This window comes from Cebidichthys violaceus, unplaced genomic scaffold, assembly GCF_023349555.1.
Source record: "Cebidichthys violaceus isolate CVI_PGR_0920_01 unplaced genomic scaffold, fCebVio1.0.p SCAF_14, whole genome shotgun sequence".
Taxonomy (NCBI): domain Eukaryota; kingdom Metazoa; phylum Chordata; class Actinopteri; order Perciformes; family Stichaeidae; genus Cebidichthys; species Cebidichthys violaceus.
Window position 1 is genome coordinate 11675397 of NW_027176307.1, and position 13712 is coordinate 11689108.

The window sequence follows — 13712 nt, forward strand, 5'->3', positions numbered from 1 at the left end:
ACACACACACACACACTAACTACCTTTATTTATGCTCTTTTGAAGGAGTAGTTTGACAATTTTGTGAAATACGTTTGTTTACTTTCCTCTCTTCTTTTGAGAGTTAGATGATCAATTTATGTCTGTATGCTAATTATGAAGCTAGAGCCAGCAGCTCATTAGCATATCATAAAGACTGGAAGCAGAGGTGAACAGCTCGCCCGGCCCTGTTGAAAGCTTTAGAAATCTGTCCCCTGACACCTCTACATTTTAAAGTCTTGTCTTGTTGTCACTAGGTTGCAAACAGGAAGTCACTGTACTCCACCAAGACGGTCTTTTCTAGAGGTTAACCCGCAATTGGAAAAACTCTGGTGAGATGTTTGACTTTAAATAGTTAAGGTTCGGCATTGACCTCGAATGGTTAAGCTGAGGAAGGTTTTTTTTTTGCAAGTTGTCTGTTACCATCTAGACACGACACACACACACACACACACACACACACACACACACACACACACACACACACACACACACAGTTAGATTTTTTTTACACAAAAAGACAGATTAAACAAACGAGATATAATGTGTTAGATACCAAAATGCAGAGGGGCTGGTAGGCAGCTTTGTTTTAACTTTGGGCAAAGACTAAGCTAAGACTAAGCTAAGCTAACCAACGCTAATTATGTTTAGCCATTAAAAAGTCTGACATTACGCCCTCTTGCACTGAGATTCTAGCAGAACATTTCTATCTATGCCTTAAGTCGTATTTTCAACTTTCAGCTCAGCGTATGCAATAACGTTAGCCAATAAAGTGTAGTCCTCTTTTTAGACTTTGATATCTCACCTGTCACAGTCTTCTTTAGCCGTAATGATACATTACAAACTGTGCAGACTGTGCAGTCACAGGATCCTGTATTTAGAAATTAAGAATACCCATAATATAAACTTTATGTAGTAATGACGCGACGCGGTCGCCGTTATAAATGGTTCACTAGCACCGGGCTTAGCGAGGCGTGTCACTTGATAGGCTCTAATGGTGTTAGGTCGATGATGGTTACAGTAGGAGTGAGGTCATTCCTGGCTCCTGCAGCAGTGAGACACCCCGTCTGTGAATCCCAGCATTATGGTTAGAAATACTGATGACATAATGAACATAAATGTACAGACGCGACACGCACAGACACATACTAAAAGGTTCCAACTGCGCGATTAAACCGACAAAGACACCGAATATGTAACACGTGGCTATCAACATGAATGCACAGTTTCTGCCGTTTCTCACACAATGAACAGCTCTCAATGGAAAAGTCAACCTTGTTCGATAAAAACAAGGTCGAAAATAATCCGAGCAACAACAATGGTCCCGCTGTGGGCCTCGGGGTGGCGAAAGATACGGTTATGACGGGACTATTTGCGGAGGGATTGGAGACAGTGTTTTCTGTGGTGTGAAGAGGGAGGAATTTCACCAGGATATGATGGCACATGTGAGGGAGTTAAAGGGCAACCATGTGCGTGAAAACGTATAGTAGTGCCGTCTCCCGTCCGTCTGTCCGTCCGTCTGTCTGTCTGTCTGTGTCTTCGGCTGGGTGTCGCGCACGCTGAGAGACGTCACGCTCCACTTCTGTCTTCTTTTTACTGCATTGACAGACGCCGCTCTATACATGTTCAATCTAAATGCAGACTGTTTCCATGTCGTATACGTCTGTCAGTGTTCTCATAGCATGTCAGCTAATGTTATGCTCCCACATAATGCTGCACATGACATTTCTACATATATTAGGAGGGAACGATGTGAACACAGTGAACCCTCTGACTCCAGCTTCAATGTACCTTTTATATCTGGTCTACCTTGTTCTATTCCAGCCAATGAAAGAGTCTAAAACACAGAAGGTGTGTCTGTGTCTCTTTGACCATCGAATACGTGTGTGTGTGTGTGTGTGTGTGTGTGTGTGTGTGTGTGTGTGTGTGTGTGTGTGTGTGTGTGTGTGTGTGTGTGTGTGTGTGATGGTCTACTGCTCCACTGAAATGAATGTGATGGGAGCGAGTTGGTTCAACGGACGGTAATGTCGGTGGGTCTCTAATGGTCGCTACAAGATAATAAAATTAATTTTCTGCCTGAGAAGAGAGATTGTTGGTTCTCAAATTATTATTTAAAAAGTAATCAACTGTTTTTAATACAATCCCATTAATGCTATTTTGATGGTGGCTGCTAATCCCCATGTTTCACCTGAGTAAAGGAAATACATACAGTACATACTGAACATTAGGGCTGTCCTCGACTTAAGAAATGTATTAACTTACACTCTCTTTTGTTTACTAAAAGATTAGTTGATTAATCGACATATCCATAAAGAAACATGCAAAAAAAAACACCTTAAAATGTTGTTTACCAGAGATGTGCTGATAAGTCTTCAGCACAAAAACAAACTAATTGAGAGAAAAGAGATTTTAAATCTAATAAAATCAAATTGACTAAGAGGGGGCAGCCCTACTGAACACAAAACATGATGTCTGATTTCTCAAGAATTGGATATGAAATTAAATAAATTGATGATGTCACCACAGCTGTGTTGACCAAACCCTGCCACGAAGACATGAATTTAAATGTGAAGTAACGATGGATGTGATTTTTATGAAGGCGGCTGAGCATATTTTATAGGCTGCAGATGTAAATTATACACAAAGCAGTAACCACATCTTCAGTTAAAAATGTCCCCATCCTCGTCACTGAAGTAACAGAGAACAGTTCTGTGGAAGTCTGGCTCATTAAGACACGTTTCTAATTCTAGTCACGGCCCATCTGCACACACTGAGCCTGTGGTTTCCTTCAGCTGGCAGACGCTGCCGCTCGGCTGCATTAGTGGCAACTGTCTCGGTTTCCCACAATCCTGAGACAAACCTGTACTTTCAGAGGACCATACTGGAGTCAGCACCAGTAAATGAAAGTAATCTTGGTCCCACAGCCCCTGTTGGCATGTAATAGACAAGACCAACACCACAACGCAGTAAAAACGACCATGGTTTTCTGTAGGGAGAGGACTGAGCAAAATGTGATTGCTCCCATTGGCAGGTTTTCAACCAACGAAAGGGTTTCAAACAACAGGTGGAGTCAAAAGCTGCTTAATCTGTGAAACAGCTCCACCCTGTGGGCTCTGACGGTCACTACATGTAGACGACACATTTCAAAACAGGCCTATGCGGAGTATTCCTCCTTTAAAAACAATCCAACAAATGATTTTAAATTATAGACATTTAATAAGTTGACAAAAAAAAAAATACAGGGGCAACGCCAGACACAAAAAGGTTTGTTTGGGTAATTCAGATAGTGAGACACCAACAGCGAAAAGTTGACAGTTAAAATAATAGCAGGAACAAACAGAGCATGTGAGGACAGCTCGAGACGGTAAACGTCAGGACTCCGGTAGTAGTCCCATCGAGAGTACTAGGACAAGAAATAGAAATCCAAATGAGTCGCTCTACATATATAGCTCGATACTTTCCAGTGGGTTTGCCAGTAGCTTTTCAGCACCTAACTCCACTCACAACAACACGAACACACGCCGTTATTAAAACAAGCCTTCCACACTAAAATAGAGGGAAAGCAGTCCCTCCTCCCCTTAAACACACACACACACACACACACACACACACACACACACACACACACACACACACACACACACACACACACACACACACACACACACACACACACAAACTCCAGTTTAAATATGAATAATTAGATCCTGATCCAAACTTCTCAACATCAAAAAAAACAAAAAACCCAATCAGCAAGCAGGAAAATGTGAGCACTTTTATCTCTCTGTAACGTTCACATAAAGCTGCTACAATTGAGTTGAGCCACGTTAAAAATGAGCTCAGAAGATGAGAGAACAAAGAGGGTGTGGTTTCACTTCAAAAGCAGTTGTATTGCTATGTCACTGTGACAGATGGTAGGTTTGTTTGGACAACATTGACCAAGAAGTTGCCAAAGTTTGTCACATTTCTTGGCCTGAAAAACAAGTCTGTTATGCTTCACTACATAACCTGTTGCTGAGGGCGATGCATGACTACCATTACAGTGTATTGCTGGCTGAAATTGACTTTTTAAGTCTTCAAAAAAAAAAAAAAAAAGGCTTTAATTTGTCTGTTAAAGGTCCCTTGAAATGGCGTTAATGTTGTGACTGGGGTTGCAAAGTGTCAGGGGATTTCCAGACTTCAAAGATTCCACCTTGAATATTCTCTGAATGTCGTGTCCCTGGTTGTAACTGTGTCAGCATGAAACACAATATTGGGTGAAAGAAAACAAACATTAGTTCATCTCAGGTGGAGAGAGCTAACTTCCAAGCACACAGCAGTGACAGATGTTATTGCTGCTACTGCTAGTTTCCTTTGTAGACCTGCAGATTCACCGGATCCCATTCAAAACTAAGATTACATTCAATTGGATGGAGATCCTTGAATATTTTTAATATAAAAATAGGTAAGATAGATTTTAGGATCATATTTGGCACATGACGGATGTGGTAAAATACACCCAGTGATGCAAACAACACAATAAACGGTATTTTTCCATTTCATGGGACCTTTAAGGATGCATACTACTTTTCACTTCACTTTTATTTTTTTTGACAACCTGATGAAAGTTTAAGCACCGTTGTACGGTCACAGTCACACTTCTGTAACAGTGCACTGTCCATCAGGACTCCGTGAGCGGAGACTGAGAGCAGAGCTGGAGGGCCCGCCCCTCGGAGGCATCCTGGCCGGCTGGCTCTCTCTTAACGGTCTTTGCCTGTGTCTCCGCATCGAATCTGCTGCCCCTCTCTCGCACTCCTTTTCCTCCTCCTCACTTTCACCGCTGCCGGACGCATACTCGTACGTCTGTGGCTCATCGTCTCCTTCCACCTCTTCACCGCCTGGCTGGCTGATTAGGAGCTGGGAGAAGGACTCTTCCACGCTTGACGGCGAGGGAGGAAGGGGACTGGTAAGGTGGCGCCCCAGGAGTGTTGGAGGTCTAACAGGGGGAAGAGATGCCATAATCCCAAAGAATGAAGTTTGTGATTGGCCATCAGTGTCCGATCCATCCGCTGAGCTGACGCGCTCTGTTGCAGCTGGGGTGACAACTGGCGCAGAAAGAATGGGGACAGGTTCGGGGTCTAACCTCAGTCCCGCAACGCCCTTCTTGGGGATATCTACAATGTCCCGCTTTATCTTGCGTCTGCGGCCATGCTCATTTCGCCGATATTGCACCATGTTCTCCAGGTCGGCCACGTACAGAAACCCGGCGATCAGCATCTCTGTGCTCTTCTTGTCCTTAGCGAAGGCCTCCTCCAGCTCACGGTTGGTCCTCTCATCGTACTGCCACCAGCCGTTGCGCCCCTCATAGTACCACGCATAGTCTCCCCGGGAACCGCTCCCGGTCGCTCCACTTCGGCTCACCCCCGCAGCCGCCGCTTTCAGCTCTTCGGGCGACAGGAGAACCGGCCGCTCTAGGAAGTCCTCTGGGACTTCTTGTCGGCAGAGGGCACAGCGCTTGCTCTGCCAGGAGGCACCTTTCACACACAGGAAACAGAAAACATGGAGGCACGGGAGGCGTACTGGGTGGACACAGCTCTGGAGGCAGATGGCACACTCCGGGGTTATGGTGGTGGTGGTGGAACTGGAAGAGTCTGTAGTGTCTCCTACTTCCTCTATTAGCTTGGAGGGAGCCAGGGCATTCACTGAGCAGTCCACTTCTCCACAGCCTGCCATGCTACAAAGAGAAACACAGCACTGTCACAGCAGATCGGACCTAGGAAGACTTGCATAATATTATGTAAATGTATTATAACTGTAACTGTACATTTAAATTGAATAGGCAAAACAACTCTGTGCTGTTCCCACTGGACGCTCTGTTGATAGTTTAGGGAACGCCCTCAAAACACACGCAGCATAACGTTATGGTTCCTGTTTGTATACATCAGTGAAATAACGTTTATAAATTAAACGAGATTAAGAAAATGTGACTTCAAGGACAGACTGACATCCCTGAATTTACACTTTATTACGAGTTATATCAAAGGCCTCTATCTGCCTGTCTGACAGAGCTAAGCTAACGCTCCCCTCTTCACCAAACTACTGCTAAGCTAGCTTTAGCTAATTTGTTAGTTGCTTTAAATAAATAAAAACAAGTGTATCTTCTCAGCAGGGGACGTTAGAGTCTCGTCTGTTCTATGTGAAGTAACATTATTACTAAAGATACTGTAACGTAAACATCAAGCTAACAGTCACATAGCCAATGCTAACTTGACAGCTGCTTTAGCATATGTAGCATGTTAGCCGTCAGTGCGCTTACAGGCTTATTTAACGTCACAATTAATAACACACTCACGTGGACACTGGGGAGAGTCTAGAAGCGTCCTCAGCAGAAGTGCAGATACAGAAATGTACACAGCAGCATTCAAATGTTGGTTATAAAGTTAAGTACGCCACGCGATAACTGCGTTGTTGTCGGGACGCTTGTTCCAGCCGTTGGGCCCAAACTGACTTCAGGGCTCCTGGATGGACCTCACACCGTTTACAAATGTCATCCACACGTTGTGTAGATCTAACTTCAGTGCAGCTGAGCGCAGCACGTGACGTGCGTCAGGGTCCACGCGTGTAAGAGTCCTGATATACACGGACGAGAATAAATAAATAAGGACTGCGACTGTATAAAACTCTGTGGTGTATATCAATTAATTCTTTAATATATTGATGTGTTATCATGTTTGTATCGATCATTGTGCTGCACAATATCCAATAAAAATGTTTATTTTTTAAAACAAAAATATTTATATTTAATATATATATATATAATTAATTAATATTATAAATTAATATAACTAATATAAATACATTTTATAATATAAATTATATTATTACTATATACAAACATTTCCTATATAGTGTATAATATAATATATTAATATATATTAAATACAGATAATCATATTACATGATTATCATTTTTTTTTACAAAAATGTGTATACATTTATTTTATACTAATTTACATTGTTAACATTTGGTGGTCTTGCAGAGGTGTATCATCCGAGCAGTTTTAACTTTAATGCATACTAATTAAAATGTCTTACTTGGCCTTATTACACTTATTAATGTATGGTTATAGTAGAAAAAGCACAGATGTCCTCAATAAGACATAAACTGATCACAGTAAAGTTAGGCAGTCAGTAAGTTATTTTACAATTTAGCACAGAACTGGAATTCATATGAAATGTATCTAATTCAGCTGAAGTCCAGATAAGCTCAAGCGATGCAGCGAAGGTGTTGAATTTATAGGTATACACAATAACTGTACAAGAGAACATCAGATCCATCCGTCCATTTTATTAATTTATTTTTGGATTGCATAGAAAAATCTGTTAGATTAATACACCTTCACATTTTACATTAGTTGTGAATGTACAATAGTTTGGACAGCCAATGTAAAATGTGCAATAACAAGTTGAATATCTCTGCAATATAAACAAACAGTCTATAATCCGCTCTCTCACTTATAACAACCTACTCTGGTCTCTTTTTGATGACACACTTCCTGCTCTCTGACACTTGTGGGCAGGCGTCCCCGTGGACACTCGGAGACCTCAGAACTTGTCGGTTACGTGTCTCCTGTCCCCTCCTGGAGGCCTGCGTGCTCCTTTTGCGAACACATGGACCCCAATCTGTCCATCCCCCAACCTCACAGTGCACTATGAGGAGAGAGATGATGATGACGGCGACAAAGGTAGCGAAAGGAACGCATTCAGTGTATTCGACTTCTTCACTGTGTGGAAACAGTTGGTGAAAGTGAATTTCTCTCACCTTGGGGGATGCATTGCATAAGCTGCAAGTCGGGCTCAAATCCCGTCGGGCAGGTGAGTTGGCACTGATCGTGGAGAAGGTAGAGGTCTGCTCTACACCTCACACACACGGTGCTCCTCACACACATCTCACAGTCTATAGAGCACTCTGAGACAGAGGGACACAAACAATCCGTTCTGTAGATCTCTGACATCATGAACCTTATTGCATGCACAAAGACACGCACAAAGACACGCACAAAGACAGACACACACACACACACACACACACACACACACACACACACACACACACACACAGTACACACGGCCTGCATGAGTGACATGCTGGTCAGTGCCTCACCTGTGCATTCTCGCAGCACTGTGTTCGCCGTCAGCCCATCTGGACAGCTGTTCTCACATTTGCCCCGGAACAGGAAGTGACCGGGGTGGCAATGTGTGCAGAAGTTTTCACTGAAACAGGAAGAGCAGTCCTCCTTGCACCCTGCAGGCCAGCGGAAGTTAACTTTTGGTCAGCGTAGAGTGACCACTGTGGTTTGTTTTATTCTCTCAACACTGCCACAAATCAGTCACAAAAACACCGTTTCTATCATTCCTATACATGTGCCCGTTGGTACCTACTTGTGCAGGTGCTGATGTGTGGAGAGCGCATGCCGTAGTGTCCCCGGGGACACGAGGACACACAGGTGCCCCTCTGCCGCATCCCGTCCAGCTCCAAGTGGAAGAAGAGGCGAGGTTTGCAGGACAGACAGCCATTCGGTGCAGAGCATGTCGCACAACCCGCCGGACAGAGTCTGCTCACGGAGGAACTACCTGCGGATAACGGAGAGTACGAGATATGATACGACTACGAAAGAGTTTGGAGTTTTATAGTCTTCCTGTGCAAATCAAAAAAAAAAAACTCAAGCGTGCTCAATTCACGCTGTGAAACTTTACAAGCAACGGGGTTTTATGAGAGCAAGGCCGATACAGAGCCAAGCTTTTTTTTTTTTTTAAATCATAGTGTGCAAGTGGGTAAAAGCCATGGAAATATATGACCCCATTTTCCCCTGAAAGAACACATTTATTGTCTCCATATGTAGTGTCTGTCTACTATTTACTTTCTCCCACTGGAAAAGGGGGAGAGATAAGACACAATTCACAGGGAGCCCCGTCTAACAACATTATTAAGAGAGGTGGGAGTGACAAGTTATGCGCGAATACTTACGTCTTGTGCCGTCCAGGCCTTTCGTGAGATTCATGAAGTGCAGAAACCAAATTAACGACGGCATCAGCATTTTCCTTCACCTTTCAGTACGGCATCGATCCAGTCGGCGAAGAAAACCTTGCATCACATCCCAAATCCCATGATGTATATTTAAAAAAAAAAAAAAGGTATCCAAATAAATTCATTCAAATGGACCCATGCAGAGACTCCTGTCTGGGCGGGAGAGCGGTCCAGTGCAGAGCTCGGCAAAAATGTTTTCTTGAAGAAGAAGAATCCCATGTACATTCCATGAGATCACTCACGCCGGCAGCATGCCATGCAGAGAGCAAACCGAAAAGACAGAAACCATCAAATGATCTAATGTCTGATTGGGTAAGCTGTTATGGGCTCGTCTCTGCTGTTTCACACACACTCTCACTCTCACACACTCTCTCACACTCACACTCACACACACACACACACACACACACACACTCTCTCCAAAACCTCCTCTCCCGTGTTACCCGTCCTTCACGACCCTCCTCCTGATGCATTATCACATCAAACAGGGTCTCTCTTCACAGACATGGAATACTGTAATGTCTACACAATGTATCCTCACGTGTCAAACACTCTACACACACATTCACTAACTAAACCTCACAATTCTCTCTTAAAAACACGTGGAGGTAATAAACTATTCTTGAACGTCACTCACGACACTCAAGTGATCTTTTGACCAATCCATGATTATTTGAGCAGTTTAATACGATATCTATCTACATTATGTCATCAAACCACACTTTTTTTTGTGCCACACACAACGTGCCAAAGCGTCACTACCATAAATCTTGACCACAGTAGCGCTGAGCTTGTTTACAACACATTAAATACACAAACCCACTCTTTTACTCTCCTCTTTAAAAATCACACACTCTCCCCTCAGCCTAATGGAAAATAGGGCGAGTGTGTGTGTGTGTGTGTGTGTGTGTGTGTGTGTGTGTGTGTGTGTGTGTGTGTGTGTCCAAGACAACAAAATATCTTCTCATGTGGTTTCCATTTACCGATAAAGCATGACTATGTTGTTTTTTTGTCGTCACAAGATTAATCTTCCCACACAGGCGGGATGAAGTCACAATGATGGGTTAGAAATAAAGAAATACTGCCATCATCAATTACCCACACGTTTTATATTCAGTTCAACTTATTAAGCAATGCTTTTCAATGAAGACTGGGTTCAGGAAGTGAATACCACAAATACAGATTGATTTGACTACCTCCCAATGAGAACATAAAACATGAGGGCCGGAGGTGTCGGAGAGAATCTGTGATTCCCACAAAAGCGCTGGAAGGCGATAAAAGCTGTGGGCTCCGGGGGATTAGTTGTTTGGCGTCCCGGTGAGTATTATCACATGTTTTGGGAACTCTGTGGTTCTCAAAACAGATTTGAACTCCCCAAAGTCCCCCCCCCCCCCCCCCCCTCCTGCTTGGAATTGGTTTCCCGCTGCAATTGGGGATTCTTTGCTTTAGTCCATAATCCTTTTCAGAGCCCGTCAAATCTCATAGAGTCAAAAAATGTAGTTTGTAGCTTTTATTCATTTCTAAATGTTTTGTCACAGTGTTGTAAGAGCGAAGTGATTCTTTGCCTGACATGAACAGAAACAATGTGCTCCTTATTAGGAAAGGCACAGCAAGTTATCATAATAACATGCCGTGCTTTCTTTGAGCTTGTCTGGAGAAATGTCAAAAGAGAAATCATCAGGAGCTTTGCAGGGAGATTTTGACAATGGAGTTGATTTATCATCTGAGAGACGGAGCTGACGGTTACGCTGCCAGACGGAGGAGCTGGACAGGGGCTATGCTGGCTGGGCTTAAATTGTCAACAGGTGCTCAGACACGCAAGACGGAGCTACTTTTCTATTTTAATAGAGGAAGAAGAGCGCTAGTCTCTGGATGTGCAGCCAGAGAAACATCATCCATCAATCTTCATGCACTACGTCCGCACTACATCCGTATTAACGGCCTAATACGAATTTCTGCTGGAAACTGAGGAGGAATTATTAATTGTATGCAAGTGTTGGAGGGCTCTGTCGTGAGAATATAAGAATCACGGAGAGAACAGCGGGGCAGGTGCTCCACAAACCCAGTAACGACCTCCTCAACCTGACTCGGAACATAAACACGACATGGCCACACTCACCGGGGAGTCAGATCAGATTCTGGAAGAAAATAACCGTTTGAAGGCCAAGGAATGTCTCAACTGCCAAGAGGAATGACGGGAAAAGGGCAAATGATGAAGATGGAGGACAGCGAGCAAAAGGAGGGAGTGAATAATATAGTTAAACCATATGGACATATATACCTGTGTTATGTTGACATGATCTAAAATTCAAATTATGCACTAACGTTGTTGAGTTTTTGTGTTAAATCCACTGTTTTTAAACTGGCCGAGGCTCTAAAAAGACACATCTTGAACTTATGATGAAAGACTGCGCTGTAGTACAAACCAAAAACAGATTTTTGGTCACCACCTGCTATCAAGGTTCTGCTAAGCAGAAGAAAAAACAAACCACATACCATCCTTTTCAATAAAAACCCCACGGACATTACGATCTGGCTATTCAACGATGTAAATTTGACTTTTTCACCGCACACACCTAACAAGGCAAAAAGCCCGCCTGCGAAGAACCCTGCAGGGATCAGGCATGAGCAGGACAGCATCACGTAGATGATCTATGTAGCGTGAAGAAGTGAGGAATTCTTTTGTAATGGGGGTGGGGCCGAGCTCCATGCTCACCGAGGAAGCTGTGAGGCATGCAGCTTAAAACATTGACCGTGACGGATGATAAGAGAGTGAGGAGGGGGCCGAAGAGATCTGGAAGTAGAAACGTATTCGAGCTGTCCACAACTTTCAGATCAAAGCTTAATACGCTCAGCACATTGGTTTTGCGATTGCTTTTACAGAACGTCTTTGTTGCATTTTGTTGACACTTTTAATGAATCGGTTGACCTAATGACAGCAGAAGATAAAATTGGTCCAGTATTGAGGGGATACTGCTTTTACACGAGCAAGCTGTTATGTTGAGCATTTTAAGTTTAGGGACTAAATATGAGCAATTATAAGATCCACAAGAATTTAATAAAAGAACAAAAAAACTCTCATGACAGGATATCGGATACACAAAGGATAAAATAAAAAACACAAAAAACGTACATTTCAGATGAAAACATAGTATACAACATAAAAAAATCGCTGCTGCTTAAAATGACGACAGTGACGTACATCGCCGTCTTCACCCTCGTGATTTTTTCAGCATTTTCTAAAATGAAAGAAAGAAAAAAAAAACCTCTTTTAGTAATCTCACCAATAATTGTCAACATCAATTCTAGATAATTAATAATAATTAGAAAAGTGTATGTTTCAGTCCTGTAATGTTTGTTATATTTAATCAAATTCAAATGCACTCAATGTAAAATCATTTTGTTTTGACATAGGTTTAAGTGACATGAGAAAATGGGGTTTAAACTAAAAAACCTAAGAATATCTCTGACTGAGAAGTGATTGATAAACACACTCCATATTAAAAAGAAGAAGGTTGTTTTATCAATCGCTTTAGGAGGAAATTACTATTTTTTCACTCCATTGTTATTTCACACGCACACAGTTGTTGTGGAGGGATGTTAAGAGTTAATGGGGCTGCATGGTCAGCCCTGAGCAGTAAGCAGTTTGATGCCTTGCTCAAGTGCATCATGGCAGTGGCCGGGTGGTGAACTGGCACCTCTCCAGCTACTAGTCCACACTCACACCGTCATAGTCTCTATGGTCTGAGCTACTGCTGCCCCAACAACTAAACTAAAAGCACTATAAATCAATAGTAAAAGAAAATATATGCATTATGTAGACTGCTTCTGGTGCCTACGATTCCACAGTTTACATCGATATAAAACCTCATGCAACTTTCATTATTGTTTTGCACATGCAGACAAAACGATTAATCGGGTAAATAACTGCCAGATTAATCGATAGTGAAAACAATAGTTGCAGCTAAAATTGAAGCGTTGAAACCTGAAATACAGACATACATAAGACGCAGATTGCAGTCTGTGTATAAATCATTTTACAGTTTGCTAATGCGTGGCCATTTTTTGGACAATATTGTAGAGAAGTGTAATGCTGAATGGACTCAGAGAAATATAAATACAGGTAAGACGTTAGTTTAGCTCTTTGAACTCACCTTGGAGATTGCTTTGAGATGATGAGCTCTGATAGTTGCAGATTTCTCTTCAAAAGCTTTGGACTTCGCTTCCTCGGCCAGGCTGTTCAGAAACACCAGCGTCAGGAGTTCAATCTGAGAAAATTTGAAGAAAATAGCTCGTTTATTCATCAGCTGATGTGTCGGTTATGCTAGTTAGCGTTAGCCACAAACAAAGCTAACACACATTAACGTTAGACTTAACGGCTCCGTACTCACCATTGCCTCTGACGTCGGCCTCACGTTTATGTTACTCTTCGATTTCGTTTTGATTATATACTTCAACTTAGGTGCCTTCTTCAGCATTTTGGCAAATGTTCCGCAAAAGTTCACGCCAACAAAAAGGTTTGTTTACGTCTTCAAATCTCCCGCTCCTCTTACTTCCGGTAAACACTGATTCTTCTTCGTGGCCATGTACGTTGTCGCTTGTTGCCATTACCGCCACCTACAGTTAT

The 13712-nt window shown here is 42.7% G+C and overlaps 3 protein-coding genes across 3 annotated transcripts; all 3 read right to left on the reverse strand.

The window, feature by feature from the left end:
• Window positions 1-3214: 3214 nt before the first annotated feature.
• Window positions 3215-6540, reverse strand: LOC137871186 (E3 ubiquitin-protein ligase rnf146-like). The gene is made up of 2 exons (XM_068708858.1): window positions 6350-6540; window positions 3215-5731 (listed from the first exon to the last, which is right to left on the reverse strand). Exon 2 carries the CDS (start codon window positions 5728-5730, stop codon window positions 4651-4653), a length of 1080 nt encoding a protein of 359 aa, XP_068564959.1. The 5' UTR covers window position 5731; window positions 6350-6540; the 3' UTR covers window positions 3215-4650.
• Window positions 6541-7394: 854 nt separating this feature from the next.
• Window positions 7395-9782, reverse strand: LOC137870825 (R-spondin-3-like). Its single transcript, XM_068708275.1, has 5 exons — window positions 9026-9782; window positions 8440-8631; window positions 8162-8302; window positions 7820-7966; window positions 7395-7707 (listed from the first exon to the last, which is right to left on the reverse strand). Exons 1-5 carry the CDS (start codon window positions 9093-9095, stop codon window positions 7523-7525), a joined length of 735 nt encoding a protein of 244 aa, XP_068564376.1. The 5' UTR covers window positions 9096-9782; the 3' UTR covers window positions 7395-7522.
• A 709-nt stretch (window positions 9783-10491) lies between these two features.
• On the reverse strand, window positions 10492-13637 carry cenpw (centromere protein W). The gene is made up of 3 exons (XM_068708276.1): window positions 13477-13637; window positions 13240-13353; window positions 10492-12324 (listed from the first exon to the last, which is right to left on the reverse strand). Exons 1-3 carry the CDS (start codon window positions 13561-13563, stop codon window positions 12298-12300), a joined length of 228 nt encoding a protein of 75 aa, XP_068564377.1. The 5' UTR covers window positions 13564-13637; the 3' UTR covers window positions 10492-12297.
• Between the last annotated feature and the right edge of the window lie 75 nt (window positions 13638-13712).